The following is a 12,505-nucleotide window of genomic DNA, read 5'->3' on the forward strand; positions in this document are numbered from 1 at the left end:
AGACTAATGACATCTCCAATAGCTAATTGGAGTGAGGTGTCAGCCGACTGGAGTTCAATCAATAAGATGAGATTGGAGGTGTTGGTTACAGCTGCCCTGCCCTATACTAAACAATATACTAAACACACACTAGTTCTGGGTTTGCTTTTCACAAGCAGCATTGCCTGATGTGAATGATGCCTCGCACAAAAGAGCTCTCAGAAGACCTACGATTAAGAATTGTTGACTTGCATAAAGCTGGAAAGGGTTATAAAGGTATCTCCAAAAGCCTTGTTGTTCATCAGTCCACGGTAAGACAAATTGTCTATAAATGGAGAAAGTTCAGCACTGCTGCTACTCTCCCTAGGAGTGGCCGTCCTGTAAAGATGAATGCAAGAGCACAGCGCAGACTGCTCAATGAGGTGAAGAAGAATCATAGAGTGTCATATAAAGACTTACAAAAGTCTCTGGCATATGCTAACATCCCTGTTAGCGAATCTAAGATACGTAAAACACTAAAGAATGGATTTCATGGGAGGATACCACAGAGGAAGCCACTGCTGTCCCCAAAAAAATAAACACATTGCTGCACGTTTACAGTTTGCACAAGAGCACCTGGATGTTCCACAGCAGTACTGGCAAAATATTCTGTGGACAGATGAAACCAAAGTTGAGTTGTTTGGAAGAAACACACAACACTGTGTGGAGAAAAAGAGGCACAGCACACCAACATAAAAACCTCATCCCAACTGAGAAGTATGGTGGTGGGGGCATCATGGTTTGGGTCTGCTTTGCTGTGTCAGGGCCTGGATGGATTGCTATCATCGAAGGAAAAATCACTCCCAAGTTTACCAGACATTTTGCAGGAGAACTTAAGGCCATCTGTCCACCAGCTGAAGCTCCCAGAAGATGTGTGTTGCAACAGGACAACATAGAAGTAAATCAACAGAATGGCTTAAACAGAAGAAAATACGCCTTCTGGAGTGGCCCAGTCAGAGTCCTGGCCTCAACCCGATTGAGATGCTGTGGCATGACCTTAAGAAAGCGATTCACACCAGACATCCCAAGAATATTGCTGAACTGAAACAGTTCTGTAAAGAGGAATGGTCAAGAATTACTCCTGACCGTTGTGCATGTCTGATCTGCAACTACAGGGAACGTTTGGTTGAAGTTATTGCTGCCAAAGGAGGTTCAACCAGTTACTAAAAAGTTCATACTTTTTCCACCTGCACTGTAAATGTTTACATGGTGTGTTCAATAAAAACATGGTAACATTTTATTCTTGTGTTATTAGTTTAAGCAGACTGTGATTGTCTATTGTTGTGACTTAGATGAAGATCAGATCACATTTTATGACCAATTTGTGCAGAAATCCATCATTCCAAAAGGGTTCACATTTTTTTTTGTGGCAAGATTATATATATATATATATATATATATATATATATATATATATATATATATATATATATATATATATATATATATACACACATACATACACACAATTTTTTTTTCTTTTTTATAATGGAAGTCTATAGTGAAGGATGCCACAGTATGTAAGGTATGACAAAAACCCAGCCTTACGTGCCTGATCCAGTACTTTGTTGCTCTGCTCATCTAACGGAGCAGAACAGAAATAAATAGCGTTGGTGCATGAACGTGGCCTAAGAGGTGGGCATGCAGGGAACCATTACTTATCTAAACAACATCAGGCAATTATACCAAAGTGATAAAAGTCCAGTCCAATATAGCGGAATTAAACCTGTACTTTATCATTTGGCTATAATAGTCTGCCTGCATTCACTACACTACATAAAGTATCTCACAAAAGTGAGTACACCCCCTCACATTTTTGAAAATATTTTATTATTTTTATGGGACAACACTGAAGATATGACAGTTTGATACAGAGTATAGTCAGTGTACAGCTTGTATAACAGTGTAAATATAGTGTGCCCTCAAAATAACACAGCCATTAGTGTCTAAACCACTGGCTACTAAAGGGAGTACACCCCTAAGTGAAAATGGCCAAATTGTGTCCAAAGTGTCAATATTTATTGTGGCCACCATTATTTCCCAGCACCGCTAAACTCTTATAGGCATGGAGTTCACTAGCGCTTCATAGGTTGCCACTGGAATCCTCTTCCACTCCTCCATGGCGACATCATGGAGCTAGGTGGGTGTTAGAGACCACAGATGCTCAATGAGGGTTTAGGTCTGGAGACATGCTTGGCCAGTCCAGCAACTGAACCCTCAGTTTCTTTAGCAAGGCACTGGTCATCTTGGAGGGGTGTTTGGGGTTATTATTTGGAATACTGCCCTTCGGCCCAGTTTCTAAAGGGAGGAGATCATGCTCTGCTTCAGTATCACAGTACATGTTGGCATTCATGGCTCCCTCAATGAACTGTAGCTCCCCCAGCTGGCAGCACTCATGCAGTCCCAAACAATGACACTCCCATCACCATGCTTGACTATAGGCAAGACACACTTGTCTTTGTACGCCTCACCTGGTTGCCGCCACACCCGCTTGACACCATCTGAACCAAATAAGTTTCTTTGTCTCATCAGACCACAGGACATGCTTCCAGTAATCCATGTTAGTAGTAGTCTTCAGCAAACTGTTTGCGGCCTTTCTTGTTCATCATCTTTAGAAGAGGCTTCCTTCTAGGATGACAGCCATGCAGACCAATTTGATGCAGTGTGCAGCGTATGGTCTGAGCACTGACAGTCTGGCCCCCAACCCCTTTAACCTCTACACCAATGCTGGCAGCACTCATACGTCCATTTTGAAAAGACAACCTCTGGATATGACGCTGAGCACTTGCACTCAACTTCTTTGGCCGACCATGGCAAGGCCTGTTCTGAGTGCAACCCGTCTCGTTAAACCGCTGTATGGTCTTGGCCACCATGCTGCAGCTCAGTTTCAGGGTATTGGCAATCTTCTTATAGCCTAGGCCATCTTTATGTAGAGCAACAATTCTTTTTTTCAGGTCCTCAGATTTCTTTGCCATGCTGAACTTCCAATGACCAGTAAGAGTGTGAGAGCAAGCACGGCAAATTTAACACACCTGCTCCCAATTCCCAACTGAGACCTTGTAACACTAACGAGTCACATGACACCGGGGAGAGAAAATGGGTAATTGGGCACAATTTGGCCATTTTCACTTAGAGGACCTTTCATCACAACAAAAAATCTAAACTAAGTATACAGACATGGAGAGCAGCGCCCAGGTATCGCCCTGCACTTATTATCCCTGAGCGCCACTCCGTTCTCCTGGTATAGGCTCCGGTATCTTCAGATTTTCGGCTCAACTGGGAGGAGCCTGCTCTTGTTCTTCTGGGGCGTCTCCTTCTCCCAGGCTGGAGTGCTGGCCAATCACAGCGCTCAGCTCATAACCTGAGAGAGAAAAAAAAACTCAGGTAATGAGCTGAGCGCTGCGATTGGCCAGCACTCCAGCCTGGGAGAAGGAGACGCCCAGGAGAACAAGAGCAGGCTCCTCCCAGTTGAGCTGAAAATCGGAAGATACCGGAGCCTATACCGGGAGAACGGAGCGGCACCCAGGGATAATAGTAAGTGCAGGGAGATCCCTGGGCGCCGCTCTTCATGTCTGTATACTTAGTTTAGATTTTTTATTGTAGTGAAAGGTCCTCTTTAAGGGTGTACTCACTTTTGTTGCCAGCTGTTTAGACATTAATGGCTGTGTGTGGAGTTATTTTGAGGGCACACAAAATTTACACTGTTATACAAGCTGTACACTGACTTTACATTGTATTCGTGTCATATCTTCAGTGTTGTCCCATGAAAAGTTATAAAATATTTACAAAAATGTGAGGGGTGTATAGCACACACACACTACATGCATCAGTGTGCAATGTGTATGCTGCAGTGTATGATGAATGTAATGCAGTGTGAGATGATCACACCCTGCACTACACACTTGTCACCTTGATGTCCGGGGCTGTTTGTCACCTCTGAGGAAACCTATTCAGCTCCTCTGCAGTCACGTTTCCCGGGGTGCAGTGCGCCCGCTCGCCTTACTGTAGAAACTCTCAGGAGCCGGCCCCTTCTCCTTCCAGCTTCCCCTGCTGCAGGGCGCTGTATCACTCTGGCAGCCACCCAAACCAACCAATAGCAAAGGATTTGCATGCCTTAGTCATTATCCAGGGAGTAAAATGGGCTGAATAGGTGTCAATGACGCTTGTACAGGCGTTTTTTTGCGACCTCTGGATGTGGTAGAACCTAGAATAGTTATAAACTGAGGCCAAGGTAGCAGCCTTGCAGACCTGGGAAGCAGAAGCCTGATGCCCTAGTAGAGTGAGCGGTCAACCTGAAAGGAGGAGCTCAACCCTAGGCTAGCTTCATGGCTGACCGAATCCAACAGGAGATGGTAGCCTTGGAGGCTGGCAAGCCCATATGTGACCCCTCAGGGAGTCAGAGCGGCGGAAGGACTCCATTAACTTCAGATACAGCCAGATTGTCTGGACGTCAAGACAGTGGAGAGACCACACTCTACGATGAGATGAAGGCAGTACAATCTCATTAATGCAAAAAAAAAACAAAAAAACGACCTTGTGAAGAAAGGAGAGAAATGGGCGCAGAACGACCTTGTCCTGGTGAATAATGAAAAAGGGAGACCTGAAAGATTTCCGCAAGTTCAGAGACACTGCGAATGGAGGTAATAGCCACAAGAAAGGCAACCGTAAGGGAGACAAAAAGAAAATGCCTTCAAAAAGGCTCGAACGGTGAAGACTGAAGAGCATCTAAGACCAGGTTCAGGTCCCATGGCTCCACAGGAGAATGGAAGGAGGAACGCAATGCGCCACCCCCTGAAGGAAGGTCTTCCATTTAGGCCCCTTTCACACGGGCGAGAATTCCGTGCAGGTGCAATGCGTGAAATGAACGCATTGCACCTGCACTGAATCTGGACCCATTCCCTTCAATGGGGCTGTGCAGATGAGCGGTGATTTTCACGCATTACTTGTGCGTTGCGTGAAAAAAAAATAAAAAATTTGCATTATTTTCCTCCTCAAAAACCTAGGTGCGTCTTATAGGGCAAAAAGTGTGTGTGTGTGTCACTTGTCATGGTAATTCTGACATTCTGACTGTGGTAATAACGATAATGGCTACAGAATATTTACGGTACAGAACAGGGAGTCATGACCTATTACGCCAAATGGTCAGTGTAAAAATTGCAGGATTATCTACATTTTTAAATATAGTGACACTGAAAAAATAAACTGAGGAGTTTTCCAGAATTTTAATATTGATGACCTATCCTTAGGATAGAAATGAATGGGACGGCTTCTTATACACTCACCTAAAGAATTATTAGGAACACCTGTTCTATTTCTCATTAATGCAATTATCTAGTCAACCAATCACATGGCAGTTGCTTCAATGCATTTAGGGGGGTGGTCCTGGTCAAGACAATCTCCTGGACTCCAAACTGAATGTCAGAATGGGAAAGAAAGGTGATTTAAGTAATTTTGAGCGTGGCATGGTTGTTGGTGCCAGACGGGCCGGTCTGAGTATTTCACAATCTGCTCAGTTACTGGGATTTTCACGCACAGCCATTTCTAGAGTTTACAAAGAATGGTGTGAAAAGGGAAAAAACATCCAGTATGCGGCAGTCCTGTGGGCAAAAATGCCTTGTGCATGCTAGAGGTCAGAGGAGAATGGGCCGACTGATTCAAGCTGATAGAAGAGCAACATTGACTGAAATAACCACTCGTTACAACCGAGGTATGCAGCAAAGCATTTGTGAAGCCACAACACGCACAACCTTGAGGCGGATGGGCTACAACAGCAGAAGACCCCACCGGGTACCACTCATCTCCACTTAAAATAGGAAAAAGAGGCTACAATTTGCACAAGCTCACCAAAATTGGACTGTTGAAGACTGGAAAAATGTTGCCTGGTCTGATGAGTCTCGATTTCTGTTGAGACATTCAAATGGTAGAGTCCGAATTTGGCGTAAACAGAATGAGAACATGTATCCATCCTCTGATGGCTACTTCCAGCAGGATAATGCACCATGTCACAATGCTCAAATCATTTCAAATTGGTTACTTGAACATGACAATGAGTTCACTGTACTAAAATGGCCCCCACAGTCACCAGATCTCAACCCAATAGAGCATCTTTGGGATGTGGTGGAACGGGAGCTTCGTGCCCTGGATGTGCATCCCTCAAATCTCCATCAACTGCAAGATGCATCAATATGGGCCAACATTTCTAAAGAATGCTATCAGCACCTTGTTGAATCAATGCCACGTAGAATTAAGGCAGTTCTGAAGGCAAAAGAGGGTCCAACACCGTATTAGTATGGTGTTCCTAATAATTCTTTAGGCGAGTGTAATTACACCTACTCACCGCTGCAATGTCAACAGCGAGTGGCCTTCTCTTAAACCAGCTGATCGCAGGGGTGACAATTTTATTTGGTTCGTTTTCTGAGAGTTATTATTAACTGTGTAGTTTAACCCCTTAAGGAGTGGGCAATTTTTCACCTTAAAGGGGTTATCCGAGTTATGAAAAAAAATAATATACCACTGAATATCTGATATATAACTGAGCTAAGCAAGTTTTATGCAAAACAAAAATATATCTATTTCCTCATTTCCCTGGTTCTTTTCTGGCCCTTTGTTTACATGCAATAAAAACAATCTCTGCCCCTCCCCCTGCACTGCTAAGGGAGTGAATACAAAAGCTGCCCTGAGTGACATGTCTGCCTGCTGGGAGACGCTGCAGCTTGTTGTATGTGTAGGACTACAAGTCCCAGCTGTATAATAACACTGCTAAGGGAGTGGATACAAGAGCTGCCCTGAGTGCTGGGAGAAAACAGCAACTTGTAAGTGTAGAACTACAAGTTCCACTTATATGACACTGCTAATACACACAGGATCTCCCCCCTACCTGTAATGCTTTGCAGAACTTCTTTCAGCTCCCGTGCCCAGCATGTGTCTCCTCACTGTCTGCAGCTACACAGTAAACACTTCAGCCCTGAGTCTGTGCAGCTGAAGGGGTTAAGATTCCTAGGTTAGAGCACAGCTGGCAGTGAAGGGGGCGTGGCCAGCACAGTGACGTTTCGTTTACAGGCTTGTAAACGACCTTTATCAGAGCAGGGAGAGAAGCTGACATCATAGGTCATGTGACTCAGTGAAATCTGAGATACCAGCCACCGGAGATAAAGTGAGTGAATTGGAAAGTGGTTACATTTGCCCAGTTAGGAACATAGAAAGAACAAAAAAATAACTCTGATAACCCCTTTAAGGACCAGACCGATTTTTGAAAATCTGACATGCTTCACTTTATGTGGTGATAACTTTAAAGAGGACCTTTCACCAATCCTGACATTGTGAACTAAGTATCATGACATACAGCAGCGCCCAGGGATCTCACTGCACTTACTATTATCCCTGGGCGCAGCTCCGTTCTCCCGTTATGTCCTCCGGTATGTTCGGGGACTTGGTTATAGTAGGCGGAGTCTGCCCTTGTTCTGCGGGCGTCTCCTTCTCCTAGGCTGTAGCACTGGCCAATCGCAGCGGAGAGCTCACAGCCTGGGAGAAAAGAAAAAAAAAAAAAAAAGATTTTACATGCTTTGTTATCCCTTTAAGTGTTCCACAAGAATTAATGGAAAATTGAGATGAAATTTCAGAATTTCACTTTTTTGGCAGATTTTCAATTTTAATCATTTTTTTCCCCTAACAAAGAAAAGGTTAACAGCCAAACAAAAAACTCATTTATGGCCCTGACTCTGTAGTTTACAGAAACACCCCATATGTGGTCAAAAACTGCTGTATGGCCACACGGCAGGGCGCAGAAGGAAAGGAACACCATATGGTTTTTGGAGGGCAGATTTCACTGGGATAATTTTAACTTGTCATGTCACATTTGAAGACCCCTGATGCACCCCTAGAGTAGACACTACAAAAATAGTGACCCCATTTTGGAAACTACGGGATAAGCTAGCAGTTTTGTTGGTACTATTTTAGGGTACAGATGATTTTTGGTTGCTCTATATTACACTTTGTGAGGCAAGGTAACAAAAATAGCAGTTTTGCCACTGTTTTTGTTATTTACAACGTTCATCTGACAAGTTAGATCATGAGCTATTTTTATAGAGCAGGTTGTTACGGACGCGACAATACCAATATGACTACTTTTTTGGGTTGTTTGTTTCAGTTTTACATTCAGTTTCTCCATATTCTGAAAGCCATATATTTATTTTTTTAGGGACGAATGTCTTATGTAGGGGCTAATTTTTTTCAGCATTAGATGACTCTGATTGGGCCAATTTTGGGGTGCATAAGACTGATCGCTTTGCTATTACACTTTTTGTAATGTAAGGTGACAAATGGCTTTTTTTTTTTTTACAGTTTTTTATTTTGTCTATCAGACGGGGTGGATCATGTGAATAGAGCCCGGTCGTTACGGACGCAGCGATACCCAATATGTGCGGTTTTTCCTGTTTAAAAAATTTATTATAAAATCAGGGGAAAGGGGTGTTTTTTTTTTTTTTACTTGAAACTATTTTCTTTATTCAAAACATTTTTTTTTTTTTAAACTTTATTTCTGTCCCACTCTGGGACTTTCAACTTTTGAGGGTCTGATCCCCTCTCCAATGCATTATCAATTACTGTATTGTAATGCACTGCCTGTTCGTGTACTACAGTGAGTAGTACACAAATAGGTTGCCTAGGAGACCCCAGCCTGAGGTCCCGATGCCGTGCAGGGCATTGGGCAGCCTCTGCACAGCATTGGGCTGCCTTGTCACGCATCTGGTCCCCGCCACAGTAGCGCGGGGACTCTATTCGCCGCCTTACACCCGCCGCAAACCACTTCTATGTCGGGATCAGTGCGGACCGCGGCATAGAAGGGGTTAATCTGCCGGCATCACTGTAAACCGTGATGCTGGCGGATACAGCAGGGGCCCGGCTATCAGGGACTGCCGGACCCCTGCAGAGATTGGGCACGCACCGCTCCGGTGCTCACTCAATCATCTGCCGTGCATGTATGGCGGATGCAATCTGGCAATGCATCCCCCCCCCGCCGAACATGCACACCGTTCTGCGTTAAGGGGATTATTAAGAAAGCTGATTAAAAAAAATAAAAAATTAAATAGTGTACAGTAACAAACACTGAACATGCATAACAGGATTGGAATTAAGAAAACTTAGTTACCATAACCACTTTAACTGGCTTGACTTCCATATCCTGCTCCATAACTGCCACTCATTGCCTGTGATCCAGGACTGCCATAATTTGTTTGTGTGCTTGCTGCTTAGAAATACAATAACGAACAGTATTAGGGGAAACAAAATGCACATGACTATACAAAATTATTGACATGAAAGTATTGTGAAGCTATCAGCTTAATACCTGCCCAATAAGAAAAGTTAAAAAGTTTCAGTAACCTACAATCCATTGTTTCCTAATTTTGTGTTCTGGTTTTAACCCAAACAACCCTTAAATGTCTAAATTTTTAAAGAGCTTTTACATTTTTTTTTTCTTTTTATTTATTCACAGAGGATGTCACGTACTATTGTTTTTGGACTACAGATGTATTTTTTTTGTTTTCTTCACAAAAAAATAAAAAGAAACATCTTATTGAACGTCCCTGCATCTTATAGCCCAGTGTCAGGTTTCAGGCCTCTGACTCCTTCCTTAAAAAGGGGTTTGTCCGGGTTCAGTGCTGAACATACCTCCATTTTCTCCCAGGCAGCCCCCCCCCCCCCCCCCCCCCCGACTTGAGCATTGGAGCAGTTCATGCTCAGATGCTCTCCCTTGCCCTTCGCTAAATCGTGCAGTGCAAAGGCATTTTCAGGAGTCCCGCTGACGACCCGGGCTCTCCATCCGGCTGCCAGGAAGCCCGGTGACATCACCGGCACTGATGGGCGAGCTTTAGCGCTGCCCTAGCCAGTAAAACGGCTAGGGCAGCGCTAAATCCCACCCATCAAACCCGGTGAAGTCACCGAACACACTACCGGACGGAAGCTTCCACCCGGCAGTGTCTTCTTGTAAACAAAAGAACCCTTGCCCTGCGCAATCTAGCGCTGGGCAAGGGACCGCATCGAAGCATTAAATGCTCCGATGCCAACATTAGGGGGGCTGCCTGGGTGAAAATATGGGTATGTCCGGGTACAGCTCTGAACCAGACAACCCCTTTAATGATCAGACATTGTGCTCAAATATCGCTTTGCTAGATCAATGAGAAAAAGTGTGTCTCAACAATTCACTCTCCCTGATTAACACTGATCTGCGGATCAGTGCAGGCCAGCAGGGGAGGATAAATGATCATTCAGCTCAATGACAAGACCGAGAAACAACCCTCTCCCATGTTGAAGGTACTCACACAGTAGAAAAAGATATGAAAGGTCTGACTTTGTGTACCTAAAAGAACCTTTCATGATGCCATTGTGGGAGAAGTCAGATCAGTGGAGAAAAAACAAAAACAACTTCATTAGGCCAACTGCACACGAACGCAAGTGCTCCGTGCTGCAGACAGGTCCGCAATGCACGGGCACTAACCGTGGGCCAGCCACATGCGGATTGCGATCTATTCACTGAATGGCGTCCGCGATTCCAAACCGTTCTAATCTTCTTGTGGAACGGAAGGGTACACCACAGAAGCACTCTGTAGTGCTTCCGTTCCGCATCCGCAGACCCATTCAAGTCAATGGTTCTGCATCCGTGATGCAGAAAGCATACGGAACAGTGCCCGTGTATTGCGGATCTGGAATATGCGGTCTGCAATACGGCAAAGGGACACATACGTTTTGTGTGCAGGAGGCCTTAACTGTACTAGAATGCCTGCATGATAATGTGTGAATGCAGCAGAGATGTGTGCGTATACTGTAGTATACATGTGTTTTACTGCAGATGTGAAACAGAGCTGTGAATGCTTGGTGTGTATATTGTGGGGACTCGCTCTGGTAGACCTCGGATTAGCCGGACGCAGTATAGAGGCAACAATAAGTTCTTTGGATCAAACAGTTCAGCGTTTTATTCACACTTTAGGCAAGTGACAAAACAAACAGTCATATTCAAACAAAAAGTCACCTTGCAGTGTTGGTGGCAATTTACACCATGCAGCAATTCTGCCTCAAACGGGTCTTTGCTGTAGCAGCACCAACCTGTTTTATTTAATTTAAAATCCGGTCCGGTATTTGACCTCACCTGACTGAAAATCAACCCAGCAGCACATGCTGGGAGGTAAATTACCCGTTTTCCCAGATCAAACCTCACTGCCTCACATAAACCCCCCCCCACACACACACTTTGTTCAGGGGAGTGAACACACACCAGACAGTGTACCCGGGGGGACAGGGCATCCGTGTTTCTCTGTAACCAGGCCTGCCCTGTGTTCCCAATGAAAACTAAGTTTTGTAGGGAGAGAAACCATCGGGTGACCTAGGCATTTCTGTCCATGGCCTGGTTCCCTGGTTCATCCACTTGAGAGGGGAGTAGTCAGTCACCAGGCAGAATTTTCTCCCCAATAAATAGAGAGACTAGAGTGCCCACTTGATAGCCAGGCACTCTCTCTCCACTATACTACAACTGGGTCTCGGCTGGGGGTGAGCTTACGGCTGAGGAAGACAATGGGATGCTCCTCCCCAATGACTTCCTGAGACGGTACAGCACCGAGGCTTACTTCGAAGGCATCGGTCTGTACTATTAAACTCCCTTTAGTCGTGAGTCACCAAAACCAGGGACCCGCACAGGACAGACTTCAAAGCGGAGAAAGCTTCTTCTGCCCGATCGTCCCAGCGAACCATCATGGACTTGTGTCCCTTCAAGAGTCCTGTCAAGGGCACGGCTAGAGTAGCAAAGTGGGGAACAAACCCTCATGTAATAGCCCACCATTCCCAGGAATGACCATTTGCCTAGTGTGACAGGTCAGGGCCAATTCCGTATCGCCTCCATTTTGTTCACTTAGGATTTGATGACTGCGCCCAATGACAAACCCCAGGTACTTAATCTCTTCTAACCCCATCCACACTTTTTTTGGGGTTAGCGGTTAGGCCAGCTTTCCAAAGGGAGTCCACTACAGCCTGCACTTTTGGGTAGGTGACTTTCCCAGTCGGTACTGTGGATGACAAATATCGTCCAGGTAAGCCGAAGCGTACCGACGATGTGGACGAAGCACAATGTCGCTGAAAAGTGGCAGGGGCGCCATAGAAAACATTGAATGTGTCGGCAGATAAGAACCCATTTGGCCCATCTAGTCTGCCCAATATACTGAATACTATGACTAGCCCTTGGCCCCATCTTATATGAAGGATGGCCTTATGCCTATCCCATGCATGCTTAAACTCCTTCACTGTATTTGCAGCGACCAATTCTGCAGGAAGGCTATTCCATGCATCCAAACACTGGCGTCCCCTGTCTAACCTCGGAGGAGACCGGTGCTTGTTCAGCACCGGTCACCTCCCTGACCCACAGCTTCCTTCTGCTTCATTGACCGACCAATCGCAGCGCTTCGAGCTGCAGGGGGGCGGAAAGACACCATGCTGCCCTTACCGG

General features: G+C 45.1%; 1 protein-coding gene across 4 annotated transcripts in view; it reads right to left on the bottom strand.

Annotated features, from left to right (window-relative positions):
• Positions 1-12,505, bottom strand: part of LOC120977073 (heterogeneous nuclear ribonucleoprotein H-like) — a 68,050-nt gene that overhangs the window by 23,283 nt on the left and 32,262 nt on the right. For 2 of the 4 annotated variants that reach the window (XM_040404859.1, XM_040404851.1), the window contains exon 11: positions 9,164-9,259. In XM_040404859.1, the coding sequence (XP_040260793.1) occupies positions 9,174-9,259 (86 nt within the window). In that variant the 3' untranslated portion in view covers positions 9,164-9,173. Of the gene's footprint in view, positions 1-9,163; positions 9,263-12,505 lie in introns of all 4 variants that reach the window. The other 2 variants (XM_040404843.1, XM_040404835.1) reach the window with 1 other exon arrangement.

The sequence above is a fragment of the Bufo bufo genome, chromosome 1 (assembly GCF_905171765.1).
Source record: "Bufo bufo chromosome 1, aBufBuf1.1, whole genome shotgun sequence".
Classification (NCBI taxonomy): domain Eukaryota; kingdom Metazoa; phylum Chordata; class Amphibia; order Anura; family Bufonidae; genus Bufo; species Bufo bufo.